At 38.4% G+C, this 27467-nt stretch overlaps 2 protein-coding genes across 5 annotated transcripts; one reads left to right on the top strand and one right to left on the bottom strand.

The window, feature by feature from the left end:
• Positions 1-632: 632 nt before the first annotated feature.
• On the bottom strand, positions 633-6759 carry LOC117295700 (DNA repair protein complementing XP-A cells homolog). The gene is made up of 7 exons (XM_033778414.1): positions 6684-6759; positions 5814-5964; positions 5352-5461; positions 4594-4699; positions 3718-3883; positions 2262-2379; positions 633-1785 (listed from the first exon to the last, which is right to left on the bottom strand). Exons 1-7 carry the CDS (start codon positions 6733-6735, stop codon positions 1634-1636), a joined length of 855 nt encoding a protein of 284 aa, XP_033634305.1. The 5' UTR covers positions 6736-6759; the 3' UTR covers positions 633-1633.
• LOC117295699 lies at positions 3843-24718 on the top strand. 4 transcript variants are annotated; one of them, XM_033778413.1, is made up of 18 exons: positions 3843-3885; positions 7715-7983; positions 9153-9244; positions 9655-9765; positions 11549-11716; positions 12390-12501; positions 13509-13628; positions 13844-13976; positions 14876-14947; positions 15860-15992; positions 16756-16920; positions 18265-18436; positions 19043-19100; positions 19883-20024; positions 20778-21015; positions 22199-22354; positions 22675-22913; positions 23966-24718. In XM_033778413.1, the coding sequence occupies exons 2-18, from the start codon at positions 7752-7754 to the stop codon at positions 24203-24205; spliced, it is 2583 nt and encodes an 860-aa protein (XP_033634304.1). In that variant the 5' UTR covers positions 3843-3885; positions 7715-7751; the 3' UTR covers positions 24206-24718. The 4 variants fall into 4 exon arrangements, with proteins under 4 accessions (XP_033634304.1, XP_033634300.1, XP_033634303.1 ...); XM_033778409.1 differs by lacking the exon at positions 3843-3885 and adding an exon at positions 6811-6945; XM_033778412.1 differs by lacking the exon at positions 3843-3885 and adding an exon at positions 6941-6997.
• The last annotated feature ends 2749 nt before the right edge of the window (positions 24719-27467 follow it).

The following is a 27467-nucleotide window of genomic DNA, read 5'->3' as shown; positions in this document are numbered from 1 at the left end:
TCACGCGGTCAAAAATATGGCCCATTACAGATTATTTTTCCTGCGTGGACATGATCACTACGGATTTTCATCATCAAAATCTCTGTAAAAGGGGACAAACTTTTCACAGGTTAGTGTTATTGTATATTATATTTATATTTGTTATTTAAAAACACAAAATTAAGTAAAAAAAACCAAAGGTATACTTCCCCTTTTCATCTGTATTTGTTTATTATTAACATTTATAACTTAGTGCCCTGTTAGATATTTTAGAGTACGCCCAATTGGATTCAAGTTGGGGTGTGGTTGTGAAACTACCACATCGGTGAAAATGTTTAACTTATATTAAGTACTGATAATAGCGGCACCAATTATATTTGTTTCACTATGATGTTAATAATTATGTAATATTGACTTTACATGTATATGTACATTTCCTAAAGCAATGACAAACGAGCCAGATATGTGTATTTTATACAAAATAATTTTTTATTTCAACGTGTCTGATAAAAACCATGATTCTTTATTTAATAAACATCGCCAATTTAAATTGTGCATAATTATTTAAAGTGTATCAAGAACCAATACAATCTTTAAATCTGAATATCTTGGCTTTTTATTTTTTCAGCCCCCCACCCCCCCCCCCCCCCAATTGAATTCATAATGGATCACATTTGACACCAGTACAAAATTTGATGTCGGTCTAAAATGGCCGTGCGTGACCTGCACGCAAAGTACCACGCAGAGTGGTCCATATACACACATACATCAGGGCCCAATTTCATAAAGTCTGTAGGCACCAAAACTTGCTTAGTACTGTATTGCTTAGCGGCAACAGATTAACAGCCAAAATAACATTAAGCTTACATTGTTTTGGCTGGTGCCCTAATCAATATTTTGCTTAGCAAAGCAAAATTTGTGGAGCAGTAATTTCTGCTTACAGGCTTTATGAAAATTGGGCTCTGGCCAGGAAGTAACCCATAGCACCCACAGCAATTGCTGTGGCGACCCTTGTGTTTTTGCTGTGGTGCCCTCATATAGAGGTGCCCTCATATAGAAATGCCCATCACCAGAAGAAAATTGCTGCGCCCCTTCAATAACAAAGTTAAGGCCTGCTCCATGAAGAGTGTTTTTACCCATAAACAAACAACTCAGTTCAGATAATGTTGACGCAGCATCCATGTGCCCTTCGGCAACTCTCACTCTTCAGCTCACAGCACAACATGCGGCCGTCATAAATGGAATAATAACAATATCTATACATGTAACAATAATCTGTTTTTATACTGCGCTTTTCACACCCGAAGGGCTTCTAAAAGTGCTCCACCATCATTACCCCTGGTCACTGGACCATACATTTTATTCCTTAAACATCTCAGCTCCCTGGGGAGTATACAGCCTGTGCAACAAATATGCACTACTACAGCTAAATCGACCACCAGAACCATCTTAGCCCTCATACACACGTAGGTACCCATCTACCCCTTGGTGGAGAGAAGCAATTATAGTTCAGTGTCTGGCTCGGGGATACAAGTGTCATGACCGGGATTCGAACCCACACTCTGCTGAACAGAAACATCAGAGCTTGGTGATCTGCTAGGCCACGACACCCTACTCCCTGAAGACTGAGAGCAATGATTTACACATGCCATGCTCACATTTTCTCATAGGAGAGACAGTGTCCGCACGATGTGCATGTCTTTGAATACATATCGGAGTCCTCATCGTAAGTTTCTTCCCCGTAACCATGCTCGTGACCTCCTAATTCCTTCGTCCATAGACTTGTACGCACAGCTCGTCTCAGTTCTGGGAATCAAAAAAAAGAAATAAAAGAATCTGAATGAAATAATTGAAAAAGGAAAACCAGCAAAAATTTACCTATTAACTTGCGTTTGGTTTAAACAAAGTCAAATTTATTTACTACAGAGGGATTTGAGCCCTTGACTGATGGATTAAGGTCCCAATGCTCTACCAACCTAGCCGTCCAGGGAAGACATATAGGAGGCCAGCTTGCGCTTTCACCATGAATTTACATTGTTGCCTCATTCATTTTCATACAGTAAGCACCGAAAGGTTAGCATGGAATTTAGAGTACTCACGATTAGCAGCGCTAAGCAGCTCTTGGAAATTGGACCCTGGAAGGGCATGGTGGTACAGTGTATGTTGCTCTTTGTCAGAGTTCATGTACCAACTGAAGTCAGCGCATTTTATTCCAAACCTCAAAATATTTTAACAAAATAAGCACCACTCAGCACTGCTCAGGAATACTTAAATGTCCTCACCTTTAACCTTCTTGTCAAACTTCTTGTGTTTGGCCTTTTCTTTATTTTCGTCCCGTTTCTCTTTTTCTTCTTCTATTTTGTCTTGGTCACCCCAGATCTCAAATGCTCTCTGTTCAACCTAAGACAAACCAGCATTCACAGAGTGGTAATTGCAGACTACCAAGGTTTATGTATCGTTTTAGGATATTGAATGGTCAGAGAAGAAGAGGGTTGACTGTGTAAATGAACTGTGTAGATGCATTAACCACAAGGCAATTCATTGCAGTAAGGCATAGTTGTCTATCATTTAAACCACAGTGGATGATATTGAGAGGTCAGAGAGTAGAAGGGTTGACTGTGTACAAGTATTGTGCTGATGTATTCATCAACACATAGGTAATACACTGCAGTCAGGCATAGTTTGTCTATCATTTAAACCTAGGTGGGTTATATTTATAAAAAAACAACAGTAGGAGGGTGGAAAACAGCAGTTTTAAAGACACTGGACACTATTGGTAATTGTCAAAGACCAGTCTTCTCACTTGCTGTATCTCACCATATGCATCAAATAACAAACTCGTGAAATTTGAGCTCAATTGGTCGTTGAAGTTGCGAGCTAATGTAACTACGAAAGGAAAAAAAACTTTCAGATGCTTAATTTTGAGACCTCAAATTCAACATCCGAGGTCTCAAGATCAAATAGGAGGAAAATTACTTCTTTCTCGAAAACTACTTCACTTCAGAGGGAGCCGTTTCTCACAATGTTTTATACCATCAACCCTCTCCCCATTATTCGTTACCAAGTTAGGTTTCATGCTAAAAATTATTTTGAGTAATTACCAATGGTGTCTACTGCCTTTAAAAGTGTTCTTCTCATAAACAGGCATGCCATTGGGTCCTTTGAAAAATGTAGGAAAACATTTTTTTTGCACAAGGGCTAACTTACTGGTTCAGGCTGTTTACCGATACTCAGTTTTTTAAATTTCTTTTATTTATTAATTCTGGTTGTGAAGCCAAGAACCCAGCAGAGAAGACAATACGTAAGTTTCAGTTCAAGAACCCAGCAGAGAGAAGACAATACGTAAGTTTCAGTTCAAGAACCCAGCAGAGAGAAGACAATACGTAAGTTTCAGTTCAAAAACCCAGCAGAGAGAAGACAATACGTAAGTTTCAGTTCAAGAACCCAGCAGAGAAGACAATACGTAAGTTTTAGTTCAAGAACCCAGCAGGGAGAAGACAATACGTAAGTTTCAGTTCAAGAACCCAGCAGAGAGAAGACAATACGTAAGTTTCAGTTCAAGAACCCAGCAGAGAGAAGACAATCCGTAAGTTTCAGTTCAAGAACCCAGCAGAGAGAAGACAATACGTATGTTTCAGTTCAAGAACCCAGCAGAGAGAAGACAATACGTAAGTTTCAGTTGTTCTGATTTTTCACAAGAGCAAAACAATCGTTAAAACAAAGATGTTACAAGCGAACCTGTAACTTGAGGTACAGTTTCATCTCTCCCCAGCGTGGGTTGTGTGGATTCTTCCTGACCAAGTGCTTCAAGATTGGCTCCCTTCGATCAAAGTCTACATCTTTGAGAAGGTAAAGCTGCTTCGCTTCAGTCTTGGCAATCAGTGAATGCTTGTCCTCATTATCTCTGTAGGTGAGAAGAGAAGAAGTTTTATCCTTTAAAGGGTCTATGTACTTTTTCCTAACAAAAACACAATGTCAACAGATTTACATTAAACTTACATAGTTTGAAGATTATGATAGTAGAAAGCTTCCCTTGAAATTTTACTTACTGAGGTGCTGTAGTTTTTGTTAAATGAGTAAAAGTAACAATTTTCATCTCAGTTTTAGCATGTAAAATCGTATAAACCAGTTATGCTATGGTTTTGGTATAATATCATAACTGGTCAAGGGGATTTTACATGCTAAAATAGTTTTGGTCTCATGAGACCAAAATTATTTTGTGACTTGTTTTACTCATTTCTCAAAAACTACTCAACCTTAGTTTTATTTTAGTATTATTTGAAGGGAAGCTTTCCACTATCATTGTCTTCAAACCCTGTAAGTTTAATGTAAATCTGTGGACATTTTGAAAAAGTACCTGAATCCTTTAAACATTTATTGCACTACATTAAAATATCATGTTTGACAGGCTCTACAAAAATGAGTTGCTTGTGGCACAATCCACTTTCCAGTAGCTGTTGAGTGATGAGAGGGTGAACAACAAATTAATTTTTAACAAATTTTGTATGTGGTTTTATACTGTTCTTTCAAGAAAATTATGGAGATATAACAAAATACTGAAACCAGGAAAAACTCTGAGAAATCACAGGCCTGAAGTGGTTCATAATTACTTACTTGCATTCATCGCACACTTGATGATCAAAAGTTCTGTAAATAAACGAATCTTGGAATCCTTTATTGCATTCGACACAAACGACCCGGTCGCCTCCTAAAACAGGACCTACGATAGAAACAACAGAAGCAGTGTGAACATTAGACATCAGTGCAACTAATAGGGTAGAAGTCAATTTGAGGTGTACAGTCGTGGTCGAGCGGTGAAGCATGTTAAGAGCACTGTTCTCAAGCTCTGAAGTTTCGTAATCAGCAGAGTGTTGGCTCGAGTCCCAGTTCTCACACTTGAGTGCTTGAGAAAGACACTTGACTCAAATTGTTTTGTTGTCCAGATCGGATAATAAGCGGACATACATGTACATGTGTAGGTCATGTGTCTTAGGAGTGGTAGTGTACATAAAAGAACCCAGAACAATTACTGGAAGAGCAGGGGTTAACCTTTGTGTATTGGGTTCACAGCTGACTCAGAGGGAATGCACAGACAACGAGTGAGCTCAGCGTTTTCAGTATTCTATGGCCCTTTTCAAAACCACGGCTTCCTAATGCTTCGGCCCCGAATTCAGCTCAGGCTAGCTTGGCCCCGGGTTGCCTTGACAGTATTGCATGTATTTTTGTATACGTGCTCAGGGCTTCAGACGTGAGAACGGAGCCTGAAGCTGAATCCAAAGCTGAAGCTTAAAAAAGGGTTGATGTCTAAATTGATATTTTATGTCCACAGCAGACACAGATGACAATATTCCACTGGAGAGACGACTACATACCTGGCTCATGAACTATAGTTACTTGCTTGGACGCCTCCTCTTCTTCATCTTCTTCTAGCAGAAACCCAGCTCCGGTGTCAATTACTCGACTGGAACTAGATTTCTCAGTCCTATTCAAACAGAAATCACACCCAAATATATTATTTTTGACAAAGTTTTATGAAAGTAACGTGTCAATGTCACATTCGAAAAGGGACTGTCATCTGATCATCATGTCGTCTTGAGAAAGAAAAAAAACAGGAAAAAAGTAATTTAGGCTTCTAAGTCAGGATTCGAACCCATGACCCCTACATTCAGTTGTCTTAACCACTAGACCGCTGAATCTGGTCTTTTGATGAGATGCCAGTTTGAATCCTGTACAACTAACTACTTGCTGGTAGCGTACTCGGTTTCGTTGATGCAAAATTGCATCAAAGATCTCTGAAAAATAAAAGTGATTTATCGTGTTCTGAAGAAACTAACCTTACAGTTGAAAGTTTGGGTTCTGGGTACGGCCTGCTGCTGAGTCTGGCTTGGCGTAGCAACAGTGCCCTCTGTCTGTTTCTTTCTATCTTAGCTCTCTGCGCATCACTTAATTTGATCTTGTCATCAGTGTCTGCCATTTTAAATCCATCTAAAAAAAGGGATAATGTAACAAAAAAATAAATGCTTCTTACTTAGCACACACCTAGATCACGAGAACAATGTACCGGGTATCCCGCAACCACTTATAACTTATCATTTGTTATGGAAATAAATAATATTAATAATAGTGAAAAGGGGATAGGTTGGCAGGATACGGATATCTTTCCAAACAATTTCACTTGCACTGTCTGTGACTGGTGTACGTATTGACTGAGTGAGTGACAGGGACGCCAAGACCAGCTGACACAGCTGCAGTGCACTCATGACTGTGTGAACTGTGACTGCATTAAAAAAAAATGGCTATCCTATTGACGATTGTAACTTACTATTAAAACTTTACTTACATGCAATACAAGGGACAGGAGACACTGACCAAATCACGATCATTGATTTACAACGAATGATCAATAAATGTAGATTTTAGAATGACAACAACATGATGAACAAGGTGTAAATAACAAAACAAATCGAATTATTCATGATGTTCAATGCAACATGTTCAACATGTTCAATTCCACATGTTAGGCCTATATTTTTTTGTTAAATAATAAAATAAAAAATGTTCAATTTAGATTTAGAATGTCAACTCAAAACAAAATTCAATTAAGTTTTTTTTAATGGAACACCCTGACCCACATAATACCCCAATGGATAATTTTCCGCACGTCGCCACCAATTTATCCGCCATTAATTAAATAAATCACAAACCTGTATTTATTGCAGATTTTCGTGTTACATCCACTTTTTGCACCCTATACATGCCCTAAAGAAAATTGTATCATTTCCTTGTCTTGTCGCTTGGTGGCGCTGTGTCTGTTTTACGGTAAACTTTTTAGTTGACACATGTGTTCTGGACTTCTGGTGTTTCTGGCTGCTGTTCTCCGTCTTACATCCAACTTGTCGGTGTGTTTTGTTGTAAACTGACCATGTGAGCCCCTTACTACCCTGTGATTATACTGACGGGACTTAGGTGAGCTCTAGTTGTTGGCCATGGATGAATAAGAAGTTGTCTAATTGTTGAAGTTAGTTGTGTTTCGATGAATTGAACCTGTAATTCTATTTCTAACATCATTGCATTTACAATAAACATTTTAAAACAACAATAATCATGTCGAGTTCGAGTCGACGGCAAAAGAAAGTTACATACAAAAGACTATAATTAGAAGGTCGTGAATGTCAGAATGTTCTTTTCCAATCAGCAGTCACGAAAGCCCCCCTTTGGCACTAAAGCAAACTTGAACTTCAAAGTTTTAATAATTATTTGTTTTGTTTGTTTGCGGGGTTGGGGTGGGGTTGGCATAGTTGTTGGCAAGCTGGGGCAAAAACATTGACATTGTGATAAATTGTTAAAATAAATTAAGGGGCCTTTGCTGTGTGAACCTATCGCTGTGCATGGTTATGTCACAAGCTTGTTTATTGTTTGTTGGCAAACTTGTAATTTGTATAGGGGCGCTCCTCTAGCTCTGTAGAACTTCGGAGGTCTGTTCTGCTATCGTCCTCCTCAACTAAACCTCATGATACATTACTGGTAGGTCATCATGTAGCAAATCCTATTCAAAACTTTTTACCCTTCTAGTTCTACTACTTGTTCAAGCACCTGGAGTTCTCTTTTGAAACCGGATCATTAGCTGCTTTGTAAAAAACCAATTTTACTCAGACCGTGAATGTGAACAAACAACTTTTGACAGCGTTCCCTTTTTCCCTCAAATAATCAATTGTAATATGTTATTTGTGAACAGATTCTAGTGCATTCATCTCCTGGTGGACCAACCAATAATGTCAGAGGCGACGTTTCCTGAATTCCACTTCCCATGTCAATCGTTCCCTAACAAGGAGAGAGTCAAACTCCCCGCTGGGTACGGCTGCTTCAACGCAACGAACATTGATCTCACTGACAAGGGGAGAACAAGACAACGTTTTACATTCCAGTATCACCATGGTGACGTGAAAGAGAGGGGAAGTCTAGTGGCGAAAGAGCCAACACTTCCACTGTTCATGCCGAATGATTGTAAGAGACTTTCTTAGTTTGACTGGGTTCTGTTTCCATTTATAATTTGCAGCTCACTGCTCGGGTAATCTTGTTTTTGCCGCTAAATCGTGTGTATCGAGATCAAGCGGTCCAGCTGCTTTTTGATCAGCAGAGTGTGGGTTCGAACCATGGTCGTAACACTTGTGTCCTTAAAGACACTGGACACTATTGATAATGTCAAAAACTATAGTCTTCTCACTTGGTGTATCTCAAAACATGCATAAAATAACAAACCTGTGAAAGGTTAAGCTCAATTGGTCGTTGAAGTTACAAGATAATAATGGATGAAAAAAAAACCTTGTCACACAAAGTTGTGTGCTTTCAGATACTTGATTTCGAGACTTCAAAATCTAAAACGGGTCTTGAAATCAAATTCGTGGAAAATTACTTCTTTCTTCGAAAACTATGTTCCTTCAGAGGGAGCCGTTTCTCAGAATGTTTTATACCAGTATACTATCAACAGCTCTCCATTACTCATTGCCGAAGGGCGTTTTCTTGTTCTTGCAATTATTTTGAGTAATTACCAATAGTGTCCACGACATTTTTCCATTTTTGCTGCGTCCTTCAGAAAGGACGTGTAGCCGTAGTGTTGTGTAAACACATAAAAGAACCCAGTTACAATTAGCGTGAAGTGAAGGTTTTTCGAGCAGCGCAGCAATACCCTCCTATTTAAAAAAATCTGCAAAAGTATATTTTATCTCATAAAAAAAAGATAACACTAATATGTCTGTTTAAATATTTTCCCACCAGTTCGCCATTAAAATGACACAAGCGGAAACAGTCCAGCACAGATTGCCAATTTTATTTGGAATTGTATTGTCACAAATACATTGTACTGCCTCTAGCTGCCGGGCAACCTCGGTAGTCTAGTTGGTAAGACACTGCTCTAGAATTGCAAGGGTCGCATCCCAACCGAGTAACATGCCTGTGATATTTTTTCACAAGACTCGGGGAAAGTACTGAGTATACAGTGCTAACACACATTGGTGTTTGGGTAAAAACCAAAATTAGTATTACATTGTACACCTTCCAAATTCGAACAAGTCATCAGATACAGTGTCACTGGATAAGATAGCACCAACATTATTTATCCAGAACATTGCAGAGAATTCATTCTGTGATAATTGGTTGTTTTTTAATGAATACAGGTAGCAGTATACCTCTTCAGACCTTACAAGATCTCGGAAGAGTAAAAGTCATTGATAAGTTCAATGTGATTGAAGACAGGGCAGTTGAACAGGTTAGGATGCAGTCTTATTTCCTTACGTCTGTGTAATACTGAGAATATTTTCATTCTTTGAATGCTGGAATGTTTCATTCTTGAAAACCACATTACTTCAGAGGGAGCCATTTCTCACTATGTGTTATAATATCAGCAGCTCCCCATTACTCGTTACCAAGTAAGGTTTTATGTTATTATTTATTTTGAGTTATTACCAATAGTGTCCACTGCCTTAAAACAAAACAACTGTGACTTGAAAGCCTATTATTAATCCTATCGTTAAAAAAGAAAAGAGTCCAAAACAAATGAATCTTAAATGATTGAGCGGTGGACAGTGGAGGGTATGTTTTGTGTCAGGTGGCCCAAGCAGTTTTGGCCAGAATTGTTGGGTTACACTACAATGTTTTCATTTAATTTCTTCTCTTCAGGTGACCTACTTCTATCGGAAGTTTCCGAAACTTGCTTGGGGATCAGCACTTGAATTTCTTGGAGATTCTTATCAAGATAGGTTCGATTACAAGCACACAAGAACAGAAAAGGTAAGATGACTTTTATGACCTGAAGAAGAGGAAATGCGAAGTCCTACTTTATCACAACCCCCTGTTGTTCTCAGAACAAACGCTCCTCCCCTTTAAGAAATGTTATGTCCTTAATGAAATGTCCTAGGAGGTTTGTGGAGACACCATGAACACAAACTCGCTCTGTGTGAGTTGCGACAGTTCTGAGAAGACGGACCTTCACTGTACCGTGTGTCTTAAAAAAAAAAACTGAACACTTTTTGAAATGGCTGCCAAATAAAAAGTGATTCTGGGGGCAAATTGTTTTTCGGACTTCTTGGTGTTATATGAAAGTTGAGACCATTAGCTATCCATAAATGTACATACATGTATATAAACCTTTCCCCCCTGAATTGTATATTTTATTATTTGGCAACCATTTCAAAAGTGTAGGCCCTGTAGACCTTCCTTGTGTTGATAAACGAACCGCCTTGGTTGGCATGGTCGGTAAAATACTACAGTGTTAAAACAGATGTTTTAACAAAATTCAAAATTTTCTGCAAACTTTCATCTAAATGAAAAACCTCTCATAATACGTTAATTTTGTTTTTTACAAAATCAACAAATTTTGTTACATTGTTACAAAAAATAGCGTTTAAAAATAATGATTTGCATTTATAGCTTTCCATAGTTTTCCAATCTGGGTTGGCAAAAACTCGGGCTGTGACCTTGCAAAAGAAAGGTCTATAGTTTTTTTTTTGAGACACCTGGTAGTTAATGGCTTGAAGTTTCAACCCTATCAGAGTCTTTCTCGACGCAACACACATGAACAGGATTTCAGGTGTAACATGAGCAGTCAGGTGTTTGGTTTTCATAGCGCTTTGCAACTGCTAGAAAAGATGCTTTGAAACTAAATGCTGTCATTATTTAAACACCAGTGCTTTAAGTTAAAGGGCTCTTGGTCACTCCTCCATCATCTGTCCTTAACCGCTTGGCCACTGATTGGTCAGCTTGACACAGCTCAATACCAGAGCCAGAGTTGTCCATAATAATAATAGTGGCTTCTTATAATAGCGCTCAAATCTGTCACTCAGTGACGCTTTGGCACTTGTACATTCTAACCACTGGTCACTGGGCCATTTATTAAAGGCAGATGACACTATTGGTAATTACACAAAATAATTGTAAGCATAAAAACGTACTTGCTAACGACCAATGAGAAGCTGTTGATAGAATAAACTATTGTTAGAAACGGCTCCCTCTGAAGTAACATAGTTTTCGAGAAAGAGGTAACTTCCCTTGAATTTGATTTCGAGACCTCAGAATAAGATTTTGAGGTCTCACAAACATAAAACTTCATGTGATTGGGGTGTTTTTTTTTTTCCATTATTATCTCGCACCTTCGATGACCAATTGAGTTCAAACTTTCAAAGGTTTGTTATTTTGTGCATACAGTTTGTTGAGACACACCAAGTGAAAAGACTGGTCTTTGACAATTGCAAAAGGTGTCCAGTGTCTTTAAGTAAACAGCCTGTGCTGCCAAGTATGTAGTGTACTACGCTAAATCAATCACAAGAACCATCTCTGCCCTCACAAATACCCATATACTCCTGGGTGAAGAGAGGCATTTGCAGTTGTGTGTCTTTCTCAAGGACACAAGTGCCATGACCAGGATTGGAACCCACACCCTGATGACTTAGCCACCAGAACTTGCATTTGATGCTCTAAACCACTCGGCCAAGATGCCATTACTGTCAAGAACTACATGTACATGTACGCACAAAGAAAAAAATAACAATTTAATTCCTTCTCTCTGTTTCATTAGTTTCGGAGACGTCAGAAAGCTGCCCCAGTTTTAAGTTTGAGTAAAATGAAAAGCGAAGCCAACTTGCCGAAACTATTGGACCGACTGGATTCTAGCATTTATGACGTCAATCCAAATATGCTACTGGCTCTACTCAAGGAAGAGTTCCAGGACAACATGGAGAAACAGGTAGGTGAAGCCTATGCAGGGTTTAGGGCTTTGTCATACAAGGCAATGTTAACAGGCAACTTGGAGGCAACTAATATACTGTATCGAATATGACGTCACCATTCAAATACCTGCCCTACAACATGGGCCACTCTGCGTGATGCGTGCTTCGTTGATGTAGTTGTTTTGACGCCCTATGAGGTGGCCACTTTCACAGCAACAAAAGGGTTATTCGATACGGTCTATTACAGTGCATGCTACAGGACCACTTTGGTAAATGTGGTCTGGTACAATGACATGCTTTAACACCAGTTACAGACTATAGTCTGGTCATACTTGTGAATTCAAATTTAAGTGTTGGCTTGTGATCAAGCGCACGATTGTACCAGACATTATTCAAATCTAACACGCAAATGGCTTGTTAGATTTTGAGGTCCTGAAATCAAGCATCTGATGAAACCACACAACTTTGTGTGACAAGGGTGACAAAATATAATTTAAATTTTTTTCCCCAAACTTGATTCTGAGAAATCTATTGAAATTATGGTGAAGTGTCTTGCTCAGGGACACAAGTGTCACGACTGGGATTCGAACCCACACTCTGCTCAACAGAATCACCAGAGCTTGAATTTGGTGCTCGTATCTGGTCAGCCACGACACCCCACTACAATTACAAGTTCTCTTTTTGTTTCAGTACATTGATCAAGATTTTTACGGAGGGTGTCTAGCCTACCAAAACCTTCCCCCTTCTTCGGGTCATGAGGGATTATTGCTCTACCCAAGTGGGCCAACGCTAGAAGTTCTAAGTATCCTTTTATGATATACGCAAGGATGTTTGTGGTAACATCATGTGTTAAATCTCTCGTTTGATGTGTGGTTCCAATGGGACCAGTGGACTCAACGTTTTGGACAGTAATGCTGGAGACTGACAAATTTGTTTATGTTCTTGTGCCAATTATGAAACTGTTAGATCAGCAATAGTTTAATATAAATAATAAATAGTATTACGCACTTCTTGAGAATGTATTAACTGGCTGCATATTGCGGCCACAAGGACACAGGTGCAAGACCGGCATTCAAACCAACACTATACTGGTCAGGAACACCAAGGTTTTGGTTTTGGTCTGGTGCACTCAAGTACGACAGAGCTTCAATCATTGTATCAAAAGAAGGAAAAAAAAAAAACTGTTAACTCATTTTCACTCTGTAATATATCAAGCAGCATTGTAGCCTCAGTGGGCGGCGCTAGGTGCGCTTGCCCAGAACTCTGAGCAAAATATACAGTGACACCCGGCACAGATTTCACAGCACCCAGCACAGATTAAATCAAAATATTGTGCACTGCATTGAATTAACATAGCTGATGATTAGGAGTATCTAATGTCACGGTAAAAAGAACACCGGTAAAAGGCGATTCAACTTACTGCATGGCCCCATAAGATTAACAGTTTTCCAACCTAGCATCATGGCTGAATCATGCACTTCAGCACTATGTAGTTTAACTTGAGTAGTTTTATTTACTTTGGTTTTTACCCATACACCGATGTGTGTCAGCACTGCACTGTATAATCAATACTTTCCTGAGTTCTGTGTAAAAATATCAAAGGCAAATTACTCAGGTGGGATTCAAAGCCACGACCCTTGCATGTGTAGAGCATGTGTAGAGTATGTCTAGGCAGCGGGTACAGCTTTTGTTGATCCAGTTTTGTTGATCCGCTCACGTGGATTTAGAACCCATTGCTATAATTTTTCTAGCTTCAAACCTAAATACTGTATAAGCAAGTTGTTCTTAACCCTTGACCTTTTATAACAGATATTCAAGCTCTGCCTCTTCAGAGGTTGCCAATCTACTCCACACTGGAGTTTCCAAAGTCAAGTTTTGCGGTCTCTGCGCCGCTCAGACAGATTGAGGCAGTTGGCTTTCCATACAGAGGTTGGTGAAGAAGACAGATTTTTCTTTCATTACTCTCTTCCAGCTTTGACAACCTATTGAGTCAAACTTTCACAGATTTGTTATTGTATGCATATGTTTGGAAGCACCAAGTGAGAACAGTGTCGATTTCAGTGTCTTTAAAGTGTACGGGGCCCACCCAAATTTCTTTTTTTAAATAAACATGTAATAATGATAATAATTTACACGGTGTACAGAGAGCATCATGGCTGGCATCCGAACTAACTACACATGCTGTATGCTGAATTTAACACCAGCAGAGTACAAAGTGAAAGCAGAAGTGGCAAACCTAATTCATTCCCAGCAGAAGATTGCATCCGTTGCCCTCAGGTAAAACACAAACCTATTCAACATTAACAACGGAATAAAAGGGTAGCCACAAGTTCTTAAACAGCTGTTTAAAACCAGCCACGACCCTGCAAGGTTTTAAACGTCGGTTTTAGAGCGAGTCACTACTCTTTTATTCCCATTCATAATTGCCTTTTTGGTTAAAAGTAAGAATCTCTGTAAAACTTATGCCTTTTCCGACGCCCTCAAGCTCTGTACGTGTGTCGGATTTTTATGACTGCGACAGTTTTCGGATATGCTTTGTGCGCGTTGAAGTCTTAGTGCAAGACGTTTCTCTTTTCACACACAGCGCGGCAAACTCACCAACAGCACCTGCATCGCCCGTAACGAGAAATGTCTTGCACCATGACTTGCGCCTAAACAGAGTTATAAACAGAGCTCCAGCTGGTCATTATCAGCCTTTTAAACACCCCCACGTGACTCGCTCTCCACTTATAGGAATACTGAAACTGTCTGAGGTATTTATGAATCATCATTATCATCATCATCATTGGTAATAGCAACATGCATTTCTGCACCGGTTGCTTGACTGTGAGAAGCTTCCAAATAGACCAATCTTGAGCTGCCACTTCTGCCTCCTCCACAGACCACCCAGTGCCCAGTCCGGAGAGGTGTTTACATTTTTCCATGTTTTCCTTGGTCGACCTGGTCTAAGTAGCAAATTAAATGGGTTGGTGACCAGTTGTAGAGTTACTTGGTGATCCGATTTGTTCCCATTTATTATTCTGGTTTCTTAAAATCAGTCAAAACTTGTGGCCCAAGGCAAAATTATTTCTGAATTTACAAAGATGAGATAAAAATATGCAAAAGTAAAAGTTATTTTCAAGTTTGATCAACTCCCTGATACCTTTATGGACTAACACTTGTCTTTTGTTTTCCAGTCCTTACATATTTGGTGAGTGCGTAATGGGATTAGATACTGGTGGAGTTCAACTAGCTCATCCAGAAAGAGGGTATGTATGTTTGTTTTTGCTTTTTGGACATTTATTTTTTCACACTTTTTTGATATTAATTCTTGATAATATTGGTTGGTTTGTTTAAATAATCACTTGGCTGCCACTTGTGGATATTTTTAACATCGTGTTTAAAATGAACTTCGTTACTGTACAACAAACAGAGTTGCCAACTCTCCCTCATTCTGCACAAAGTTCCATGAAAGTAAACCAATCTTTCATGTTCTAACGAACACATTCTAAAATCTCCCTGATTGTAGAAAACCTGTTCCCTGTTATCTTGAATGTAATGCTAAATATCTGCCTGCTTGTTGTACAAAAATCTCTTTGAGTGCAAGATAAAAATGTTGCTTTAAAGACAGTGGACACTATTAGTAATTGTCAAAGACCAGTCTTCTCACTTGGTGTATCTCAACATATACATAAAATGTCGGAGTTGCGAGATAACTATGAACACATGAAGAAAAACACCCTTGTCACACAAAGTTGTGTGCTTTCAGATGCTTGATTTCGAGACCTCAAATTCTAAACTTGAGGTCTTGAAATCAAATTTGTGGAAAATTACTTCTTCTCGAAAACTGTGGCACTACAGAGGGAGCAGTTTCTCACAATGTTTTATACCATCAACCTCTCCCCATTACTCGTTACCAAGGAAGGTTTTCTGCTAATAATTATTTTGAGTAATTACCAATAGTGTCCACTGCCTTTAACAAACAAATTGAGAATAGACTTTCTTCATTAATGTCATCAAGCCACCATCTTTATAGAGGTAAACCGATAATGTAACAATGAAAACTCACTATTTCATAGCGCGCAACACATAGGGTTCTTAACCAAAGGTTTGTATTGCCATATATTGTAAGAGAGGTAACCAAACATAACTATACCTTCCCTTTAACCGTGTCGATACAGGCCGGTTATCTGCATCAAGAGCGCCCCATCATTAGAGTCGGAGAGTCCATCTCCATGCCGATGTCACTATGGCGCCCATCCGAGACTTTTTGTCTCTCAGCAGAGAAAATCCATTGACCTGCTGGACATTAGGGTAAGGACAACTGGACAATAATTGTATGATCAGAATGTTGAAAGTGTTAAGGTTTCTAACCACAAAACCTAAGAAAAATCATAAAGAGCTTTTGTAAAAGTTGTTAACCATTGCTTTAGTAAAAAGCGCTTTATAAATCGATTTATTCTTATTATTATTATTAAGAATGCAGATAAAAAAGACACATTCTTTTCGTCTGCGGCAACTCACACCTGTTATCCCCATGTAATTCCTTTTCTAACTTGCAAACTTATTTTGATTATGCCCAACCACTAGTGCTGCTGAATGGCCCAGGCAGATAACCTGCTCATCCATTAAGTTGACACAAGTAATTCAATGTTGACACACTCACTCACTGAAAAGGATGTATGCTTCAATAATAATAATAATAATAATAATAATTAATAATACATGCTCGAGGGTGCTGAACATGGCACTAGTAAAAAACTAAACGAGTACAATTGTATGGACAATTTAAAAAAACAAAAAGCAGAATTATACCAGTAGGAGTAAACATTATTAAAGAGGCTGAAATCGTGGACCTTCCAAACATGATGAGGGATAAACACCTCTGGCGTGACGTTGTGCATGGAATCTCGGTTGCGACCGCTAAATGATGATGAAAAATTATTAGAAACATTCCACCTGTTGGTAAAACATGTAACTTGTAAAACTCCAAGTTTTTGTGCCCAAACTCTTAAATCCTTCAGTGGAGCTTTCCAGTTATGACCGTCTTCATTTTCTATCACCGTTCTGTTTCTAGACACCAGTTGGACAAGATTCTTGCCTCCTGTCCCTCGAATCCAAGACTCTGCCCAAGAATCAGGTTGCGTTTGTTGCTAAGCAACACCCTAGCAACCAATCCTACCATTTTGTTGCAACTCAAGACCTTATGCTGCTCTTGGACGAAAGATTTCCAAATTATGCGGTTAGTGAATTTAAGTAAATTAGGATTTGTAGCCTTAGATCAGTAGATTAACCTTGGATTTAATTTCCGCTAAAGGTTTCAGGAATGGTGAACAGAGCAGTTGAAGGGAAGGTACACAATTGGTAATTGTCAAAGACCAGTGTTCTCACTTGGTTTGGTGAATCGCAACATAAGCATAAAATAATAAACCTGTGAAAATTTGAGCTTAATTGTTCATCGGAGTGTTCAAATGATGAAAGATAAAACACCCTTGTTGGACAAGTTTGGGTGCTTTCAGATAGGAATAAAAGACTTCTAGCAAGAAGTATTTTAATATTTTAGTGAGAAATTACCTCTTTTTATAAAATATGTTACTTCAGAGGGAGTGGTTTCCCACAATGTTGTATACTATCAACAGTTCTCCAATGCTTGTTACCAAGTCAGTTTTTAAGTTAATATTTGTTTTGAGTAATTACCAAACGTGCACCTTCCCTTAAAGTTCCCTTTTGGGGCATTTTAGTCAAGCCCAACTATGGACCTTTGCATGGCGAAGAGGATTGCAGTAACACTGTGCATATGAGTAGGATTTTCTCCTTTGTACGCCGGAGATGTCATTTAATCCTTTGCATGGTGGAGATACAATCTAGAGAGGTTTGCGGGAACACCATAAAGACATAAGAGCATACTCATCAAAATGTTGAGTTGTTGTTTGTTATATATTCATTACACAATCAACGTCTCCCTTAATAGCGCCAATAACAGAATGAATAGAAAACAAGAAGAGATGTTTAAAGGCAGTGGACACTATTGGTAATTGTCAAAGACTAGCCTTCACCAGTTAGTGTATCTCAACATAAGCATAAAATAACAAACCTGTGAAAGTTTGAGCTCAATCGGTAATCGAACTTGTGAGATAATAATGAAAGAAAAAAACACCCTTGTCACACGAAGTTGTGTGCGTTTAGATGTTTGATTTCGAGACCTCAAGTTCTAAATCTGAGGTCTCGAAATCAAATTCGTGGAAAATTACTTCTTTCTCGAAAACTATGGCATTTCAGAGGGCGCCGGTTCTCACAATGTTTTATACCATCAACCTCTCCAAATTACGTGTCACCAAGAAAGGTTTTATGCTAATATTTATTTTGAGTAATTACCAATAGTGTCCACTGCCTTTAACTTTTGTGGCATGTTGTATGAGAGCGATCTAGCTTTCACTAGACCCAAGAGCTGGTGTTGTCAGCAACAGAGTGGATTCGAATCCCACGGCAGTCATGATACGTGTGCCCAAAGCTCAAAGGCAGTGCGCTTCCATAAACGGCTCTTCCACAACACACCAGTTAATCTATTTTGTTTCTTTCAGTGCAGGTTTTGCAGTGGTGCCATTCTTTGCAGACCCCTCCGAACTACATGGATATTGTTCCCCATGCTGTGACATCGGACACCCAGACCCCACCCTTGAGATCGGATGTACAGGCTGATGATCTGATTCTAGTGGCCAGTCAGGGGTCAAGAGAAGTCCATTGTTTTCAATGTAATGGTAAGATGTCAATTTTGGTGTTTGTTTCTTCTGGAAAAACTATTCTCTTTACCCTTAAAATCAAGTCTAGATTGATCGATGGACAGGGGAAACATGCACTATGCAAGTTTCAAAAAGATGCATTACATGAAATATAGCTTTTGGAATGGCTCTTTGTTCTACATCCCACCAAAGCAAGAGTGTATGCGTGAGAAGAAGCAGAAAGCCTGGTTCCGCACTCAAACATTTTTATAGGATGACACACTGGTGGCACATTTACCGCTGTTTACCATGAAAATATCTGTATAAAGACAGAGGTTGGCTATAGACCGTATCGAGTAACCCCTTGTTGCTATGAAAGTGGCCATATTGTAGAGCAGGCCATATGGTTGTCTTACACCTACATCAATGAAGCACGCAGCTTTCCTGGTTTAATTTCTATGGCACACGTACACACAAGCTAACAGACCCGATGTTGTAGGGCAGGTATTTGAATGGTTATGTCATACTCCATGTGATCTATAGACCTAGTTGGAAAGTGGTTGTGTCCAGACCCTTCACCAAAAAGGTTTACACAAGGCTTGTGATATTTGAATCAGTTGTTTGAATTTGTTTTATTTGTTACAGATCTGAACGGACAAACACCAGAATCAACGTCCCTCCCTTGGAAGGTGTCTTCAACAGAGTAAGCCAAGATCCTTTCAAAAAAATGCTTTGTCCTTAAAGGCATTGGACACCTTTGGTAATTGTCAAAGACTACCATAATTTTGGGATTATAAACCGCCCGGCGTATAAACCGCCCTTCCCCAAAATATAGAAAACAATATTTAAGTGTCGGTAGTCGTTTTACTTGGTGTATCTACACATGCATAAAATATAAATCTGTTAAAATTTGGACTCAATTGGTCATTGAAGTTGCAAGAGAATAGTGGAAGAAAAAACACCCTTGCCACACAAGTTGTGTGCTTTCAGATGCCTTAAATTTGAGACCTTTAGCTGAGGTCTCAAATTCAATTAAAATATTTTAGTGAGAAATCTATTTTTCTCAAAAACTATGTTACTTCAGAGGCAGCCGTTTCTCACAACGTTTTATACTACCGGCAGCTCTCCATTGCTTGTTATCAGGTAAGCTAACACTGATTTTTAGTAATTACCAACAGTGTCTAGTGCCTTTAAGATTGTTCTTTTTTTGGTCATGCATGTAAAAGAACCAAATTACACTTATCACAAAGAAAAGTTTTTTTTCCGGTGCTTTGGTAGTAAATGCTGAGAGCTTCGCAGCACCTTGTAAACCATTATAAGGTGCTATGTAAATAAGTCTCACAATTCGAAAACAGCTCTGCAAACAAAACAAATAATAAGTGTTTTTTTAATTTATACACCCCTAGGGTTGTGATAAAGTGCTATAATACAAGAACTCAGTATTATTATTTTAATTTATGAGAACTTTTTTTGAACCCTGAACAGAGGATGGTTGGAAATGCTACCTGAGTACCCCGAACAGAACCTTGATCCTATAAGGACACGTCTACAAAGATCTCTAATTGGTGTTAGCGCTGCTAAGACGAAGCCATGGGAGAAGGGTAGACCAGGGGTAACCATGTTCCAGGTAAAGGGCATCTCATTATGTCTTATCCAGGGCCCAATTTTATGACTCTGCTTACCAAAGAATTGGCGCTAGATAAAGCGTATTTTAGCAGCGAATTTTATCTTGTGCGCATGCGTACTCCACATAGCTACACATGTAGGTAGTCTTGGCTTACACATCTAGCGCAGAATGCGGCGGTAAGCAGAGCCATGGAATGGGGCCGACTTCGCTCCAGAGGAGGACAATAATGTGCCAACACAGCTCCATGAGCATTCAAAAGTTGTTTTCATTTTAAGTGTTTTTTTCTTATGAAGCCCTTTAGAATGAGCGGTTTTAAACCTTGTTTGTTTTGCACTTGCCTAAAAAGCAAATCTACATTAACCACAAATGGGCAGTCTTATAAATTAGTTTTCAAGTCTCTGTAAAAGTTTCGAGGTACCCCAGTAAGCCTGAAAAAGTGTTGCTTTATTTTTAATGTTTTTGTAGCTACAAATTTCCCGCAGACATGTTTTCCCGTTCCCATGAACAATTAAGTTTCCTACAATGAAGTATGAACAGTGGATGAAACCTTCACTCTCTGTTTTCTTGAAAACAAATTTATGTATCAAATGCTCTCGCCCTTTTTCTGATAACTTTACGGTATGCCCTTTGTTTCGTCACGTGATAAATTACTTTATGGAAATAACTTTTCTTTGAGAGAAAATTTAAGGGTAGACAAATTCAAGATTATTTTATAACTTTATCTTTTTTATGCAATTCAAATATTTTTGATAGTTGACTGCAGCCGGTGACATTTTCTACCAGACCTTCTCCCAGAAAGATAGAAGCAATGATCGAAAAGACAAGACGGTATCCGTTGGGCCTGGCTGTCCAACAGTTGAACTCACTAAGGACTCATGGATGAATTGTAAAGAGTGGATAGCGAGTGTGCTACATCAGCAAAAGAGCAAGGCTAAGAAAAGCCAGACATCTATTGGCTTTGAGGCAGCTGATGTCAAAACTACCATTGATGGTGAGTTGGTAAAAGACAAAGAGTGATCCAAGTGTTTATGTCTTGGTGCAAGACGTTGTTATGTGGAAGTGTCGTGGCCGAGCAGTTAAGAGCACAAAATTAAAACTCTGGTGTTTCAGAGGGTGGGTTCGAATCCCCAGCTGTGACATTTGTGTCCTTAAGTAAGAGTCTTAACCATTGCTTCGTCCTTCGGATGGGATGTGAAGCCGCTGGTCCCATGTGTTGTGTAAAGCATGTAAAAGAACCCAGTGCCTTATCAAAAAGAGAAGGGGTTCGCCCTGGTGTTCCTGGCTGTGGCTGCTGAGAGGGCTGTAGCCGTAAACCCTTATATGGTGCTACATAATTAGGTCTCATAACTTTCAATAATAACCTCTCTTTCTGTATAAACGTATATACTAAGCGCCTTGAGTACCTTTTTGGTAGATACGGGCACTATTTAAGACTTTGACATTATCATTATCCCACTACCACACGCAAACGAGATTGCGGCTTACAGAAGCGCCCTCTATCAGTGGAATAGTCGCAACGTGTGTAATGTTGAGTGGTACCATAGTGGTACCATAGAGGTTGACCAACTCAACCAGAACGTCTTTTACCAAGACTAAAGTGAACCATAAACACATGCAAGTTTAAGCTATGATTTACTGTTTTCCTCTTCTTTGTTTTCCCAATAGAAAATTTGAACAAATTATCTTGTCAGTAAAAGAGTAAAGTCTCCCCCCCCCCCACATTCCAATTATGTGAACAAGTTGGAGACTATTCGTTATGCTTTCGAAAGACCCGCTGACCTTTAGGTTTTGTTTTTGTCATCAAATCATGTGTTGCCCTTGATTTTTTTTTTTTTCGAGTAAAATTTAGGACGACCTCTGTTGACACATCACAAAGTTTAATTTTGAGCTTATTCTGTACAGTCACTTGGTACGAGTTTGATTAAATTATCTTATTTATAATGGAAACTTGATTTATCATGTAATGGTCTTAATTCAGTGATTAATGCTCAGTTTGAACACTTATGCATGTGCCACTGGTCTGCATTAGAAAATCGTTTGCTCATTTTGGAAACTTATATTATGTGCACTTGTTCAGAATTCAGTGTTGTTCAGTTCAGTAAATTGTATTCAAATAAGCAACCAATGCGTTTGCTAATGATCTGAATTATTTGTTTTCCTCCCGTTTGATTTAGTCTTTAACTCCATGACCCGTCCTGCACAACCAGACAAGGCTTGTCAGATCTGCTTACCCAAAGACTTTCAGATCAGTCGAGACTCCAACCTGATATGTCCATCTTGTGGCATCAAGACGTTTGATGCTAGCCAGCTGAAGGAGCATCTTGAAGATGGTAAGATGATACTTATTAAAGAGTTTGGGTATTTTTTGTTTGACACAAAACTAAGGAGGCTACAGACTTAGCTTAAACTTTCACAGAGTAAAGATATTGATGGTAGACAGCTTTCCGTAAAATATTACTTGCTGAAGTGCTGTAGTTTTTAAGAAATGAGTGAAACAATTTCACAAAAATGATTTTCTCATGTACAACAGATTTACGCGACTCTCCTGAAAACTTTGCTCTGTGATTTTCTTTTTTGGTTCTCAAAAATTTGGATGTTATTAAGCTGAACCTTCTACAGGTAACTATATTACATACATCTTCATTCACAGTGCGTAGGGATTCATGGCATGCCCAACAATCTAATCTACAAAAGGTATCAAAACCCTTCAAACGGAGAAGAGGTTTGTTTGACGACGACGGCCAAGAGGAAGACGGGTTACCATTGAGGATTTATCCAAGGGAGTACCATGATGATATGAGTCGGCTACTGTACAAGACATGGATGCACGGGTACCAGGATGGCACTGAGGAGGAGTTCAACGATGGCGTGGAGTATTCACAAAGTCAGGTGTGTACTGCAACAAGGTGGCATTTCAGTGTGGCCAAAGGCCGTTTCTCAGTTTGGTCAAGGGGTGAACTCAGTTTGGTCAAACGTCATACATGTATCTCATATATGTGATTTTGAAAAAGATCAGTTTTTAACCCATCGAGTTTGAATCTGGGTAACTTTACTGTCGGATACGTTTCTTCACGCATGGACATACACATGTACCACTCTGGATTTTCGGCAATGTCTCAAAAACGAAACCACGTTTTTAAAGACACTGGACACTATTGGTAATAAAGACCAGTCTTTTTACTTGGTGTACCTCAACATATTCATAAAATAACAAACCTGTGAAAATTTGAGCTTGATTGGTCGTTGGAGTTGCGAGATAAATATGAAAGAAAAAAACACCCTTGTCACACGAAGTTGTGTTTTTTCAGATGCTTGTTTTCGAGACCTGAGGTCTCGTAATCAAATTCGTTGAAGATTACTTCTTTCTCAAAAACTACGTCACTTTAGAGGGAGCCGTTTCTCACAATGTTTTGTACTTCCAACCTCTCCCCATTACTTGTTACCAAGTAAGGTTTTATGCTGATAATTATTTTGAGTAACTACCAGTTGTGTCTACTGCCTTTAAATAAAACTTTCACTGGGTAGTTTCCTTGTATACATCTAGAGCAAAGAAGCTTCAGGGGCAACATTTATTTGAATAAAAATATACCGTGCCCGATATGAGGCAGAGGTTATGCTCCCCCCATGGTCCCATACTTCAACACACTATTTTCCTAGTGTTGAGAGGTATACATTTACTCCCCCCCCCCCACCTCCCCGAAAATAAGAAAGCTCTAAAGATTTCCCTGAGACTCCAAGGACACATTGAAGACACAAATAGTGTGTTAAAGTATGACAACATGGGGGGGGAGAAAACCCTCTGCCGCATCGAGGCTGCATATAAAGTCTGGTATACTTTTATTGAAATTAATGTTACATCTGAAGGTTCTTTTTTCTTACTTATCATGTTCAAGCCAAGTGAAATCTTACTCTCCGTTCATTTATCCCACATGTCACTATAGATGGACAGCACCCCTTTCAACACCCCATGGAGACGACGAGGGCGTGAAACGCCCCAACCACTCACCTCATCCCAAATATCAACCAACTACCAAGATGAATCTCTGGATATGGGGGGTCTGAGTCAGACCCTGGACATGTCTGGTATACAGAGGGCGCCAGACTCGCAGAGAACTCCAAGCTATAGATTATCATCAACCGTCCGAAAGAAAAAGGTCATAAGGACGATGATGGGCTTCTAATGAGGAAAGAAAACATTTAATATTTCGAAACAAAATTATGAATTTGTATTTATTTTTATACATGCATTTTACCAGATCATTTATGAAGGTTTTGGTGCAATGTGATTTATGAAGTGTTGAGGCAATGTGTAACATTAATGCATAAGACATAATGCATTTTTTTTTTTTTAAGTGTCTGTATAAAAATTTGGGAAGATGAAAGTATGTTGTCACACATTTGCGCAAAACTTTCATGGTATGGAAGATGGTCATTGTGGATGACCTCTATTTTTTGCCAGAAATGTTACATTTATTAAGAAACTTTTGATCTCCTAACTCCGAAATCCAATTTGTGAAATGAAAACTGGTGTGTTCTTCACTATTTCTTGGGACTCTGATGATCAATTGAACTTAAACTTTCACAGGTTTGTAATTTCTTGTATGTTTGGTTCCTGTCAGGCCTTTTTGTCTGATTACAAATACTTTTTGCCCTTGGAAATTGTTTTGATTAAAGCTGATACCATTATGGTACATAAACATTATATGAAAACTCTTGTTTTTTCATGAACCAAAGATCATGCCTATGTGTCACATGAAGTGTTGATACCGTTTATTGACAATTACAGTGGCAGAGTGCTTTCAAATTGAAGTAAATACAAATGAAGCAAAAACATAGTTTTCTTGCCAAGGAATTGAGTTAATTATTAAATTCATACCACAAAAATGTAATTGTGGTAGTGTCTTTCTTTCTCGATTTGGTTAACAACAAAAATTATAAGGGGGCAAGTCCAGCATTTTAATCAAGTTTGGGCCAATTATTACAAAAATTACAAAGGGGCATTAGTCCAGCCTTTTTTATCAAATTTTGACCATTTATTGAAAACAATCACAAGGGGTAAGTCCAACATTTTTTTTCAAATTTGGACCATACAGAAAAAATCACAAGGGGTAAGTCCAGCTTTTTTTTATATCAAATTTGGGCCAATTATTTAAAAAAAAAAGTCACAAGGGGTAAGTCCAGCATTTGTTATCAAATTCGGACCATTTATAGAAAAAATCACAAAGGGTTAATCCAGCATTTATAAATACCTCGGACATTTTCGCTATTCCTATTGGTGGAGAGCGCGTCAGGTGGGTGTGTATAAACCTTTGTTTATGACCGGTAAAAAGTGTTAATTCATGGGCGTGACACGCGACTTTGCACCTGTTCTTTTAAGACAGTTTCTTCATTCCAATTGGTCGAGAGCAACAGCTGAAACAGTTGTGCCACATCACGCGATACGCGCGACGCGCACAGCATTCCCTTATTGGGCAAAATATTGAAAATCACAAGGGGTAAGTCCAGCATTTGTATCAAATTTCGGGCCATTTATTGAAAAATTCACAAGGGGTAAGTCCAGCATTTTAATCAAGTTTGGGGCAATATTGAAAAAATAACAAGGGGTTAAGTCTTGCATTTTTTATCAAATTCGGACAATTTATAGAAATAGTCACAATGGGTAAGTCCAGCATTTTTTATCAAATTTTGACCAATTATTGAACAAATCACAAGGGGTAAGTCCAGCATTTTTTATCAAATTCTGACCGTATTTTTAAAAAATTCACAAGGGGTAAGTCCAGCATGTTTTTCAAGTTTGGGCCAATTATTGAACAAAATCACAAGGGGTAAGTCCAGCATTTTTTTTTTTTTTTGGACCATTAATTCAAAAAATCACAAGGGGTATTTAAATCAAATTTGGGCAAAGTGTTGAAAATCACAAGGGGTAAGTCCAGCATTTGTATCAAATTTCGGGCCATTTATTGAAAAATTCACAAGGGGTAAGTCCAGCATTTTAATCAAGTTTGGGTCAATTATTGAAAAAATCACAAGGGGCGAGTCCAGCATTTTTTATAAAATTCGGACAATTTATAGATAAAGTCACAAGGGGTAAGTCCAGCATTTTTATCAAATTTGGACCATATATTGAAAAAATCATGAGGGGTAAGTCCAGGATTTTTTTTCAAATTCTGACCGTATTTTGAAAAAAAATCACAAGGGGTAAGTCCGGCATGTTATTCAAGTTTGGGCCAATTATTGAAAAAAATCACAAGGGGTAAGTCCAGCATTTTTTTTTAAATTTGGACCATTTATTGTAAAAATCACAGGGGGTAAGTCCAGCTTTTTTTGTATATCAAATTTGGGCCAATTATTGAACAAAATCACAAGGGGTTAATCCAGCATTTAAATCATATTTGGGCAAAATATTTGAAAATCACAAGGGGTAAGTGCAGCATTTGTATCAAATTTGGGCCAATTATGAAAAAAAAATCACAAGGGGTTAATCCAGCATTTAAATCATATTTGGGCAAAATATTGAAAATCACAAGGGGTAAGTCCAGCATTTCGGGCCATTTATTGAAAAATTGACAAGATGTAAGTCCAGCATTTTAATCAAGTTTGGGCCAATTATTGAAAAAATCACAAGGGGTGAGTCCAGCATTTTTTATAAAATTCGGACAATTTATAGAAATAGTCACAATGGGTAAGTCCAGCATTTTTTATCAAATTTTGACCATTTATTGAAAAATTCACAAGGGGTAAGTCAAGAAATTTAACAACGTTTGAGCCAATTATTGAACAAATCACAAGGGGTAAGTCCAGCATTTTTTATCAAATTCTGACCGTATTTTTAAAAAATTCACAAGGGGTAAGTCCAGCATGTTTTTCAAGTTTGGGCCAATTATTGAACAAAATCACAAGGGGTAAGTCCAGCATTTTTTTTTTTTTTTGGACCATTAATTCAAAAAATCACAAGGGGTATTTAAATCAAATTTGGGCAAAGTGTTGAAAATCACAAGGGGTAAGTCCAGCATTTGTATCAAATTTCGGGCCATTTATTGAAAAATTCACAAGGGGTAAGTCCAGCATTTTAATCAAGTTTGGGTCAATTATTGAAAAAATCACAAGGGGCGAGTCCAGCATTTTTTATAAAATTCGGACAATTTATAGATAAAGTCACAAGGGGTAAGTCCAGCATTTTTATCAAATTTGGACCATATATTGAAAAAATCATGAGGGGTAAGTCCAGGATTTTTTTTCAAATTCTGACCGTATTTTGAAAAAAAATCACAAGGGGTAAGTCCGGCATGTTATTCAAGTTTGGGCCAATTATTGAAAAAAATCACAAGGGGTAAGTCCAGCATTTTTTTTTAAAATTTGGACCATTTATTGTAAAAATCACAGGGGGTAAGTCCAGCTTTTTTTGTATATCAAATTTGGGCCAATTATTGAACAAAATCACAA

This window comes from Asterias rubens, chromosome 10, assembly GCF_902459465.1.
Source record: "Asterias rubens chromosome 10, eAstRub1.3, whole genome shotgun sequence".
Lineage (NCBI taxonomy): Eukaryota > Metazoa > Echinodermata > Asteroidea > Forcipulatida > Asteriidae > Asterias > Asterias rubens.
This window is presented reverse-complemented; position numbering and strand designations above follow the sequence as displayed.

Excerpts from the sequence above, each read along its gene's own strand:
- LOC117295700 (XM_033778414.1), bottom strand. The coding sequence starts at position 6,735 with ATGTATAGGGTGCAAAAAGTGGATGTAACACGAAAATCTGCAATAAAT. Across the intron at positions 5,965-6,683 it reads AAAATCTGCAATAAATACAG|ATGGATTTAAAATGGCAGAC; the intron begins GTTTGTGATTTA and ends CCCTTTTTTTAG. Across the intron at positions 5,462-5,813 it reads CCCAAACTTTCAACTGTAAG|GACTGAGAAATCTAGTTCCA; the intron begins GTTAGTTTCTTC and ends CTGTTTGAATAG.
- LOC117295699 (XM_033778413.1), top strand. The coding sequence starts at position 7,752 with ATGTCAGAGGCGACGTTTCCTGAATTCCACTTCCCATGTCAATCGTTC. Across the intron at positions 13,977-14,875 it reads ATTGCATCCGTTGCCCTCAG|TCCTTACATATTTGGTGAGT; the intron begins GTAAAACACAAA and ends TTTGTTTTCCAG. Across the intron at positions 21,016-22,198 it reads TGTCAAAACTACCATTGATG|TCTTTAACTCCATGACCCGT; the intron begins GTGAGTTGGTAA and ends CGTTTGATTTAG.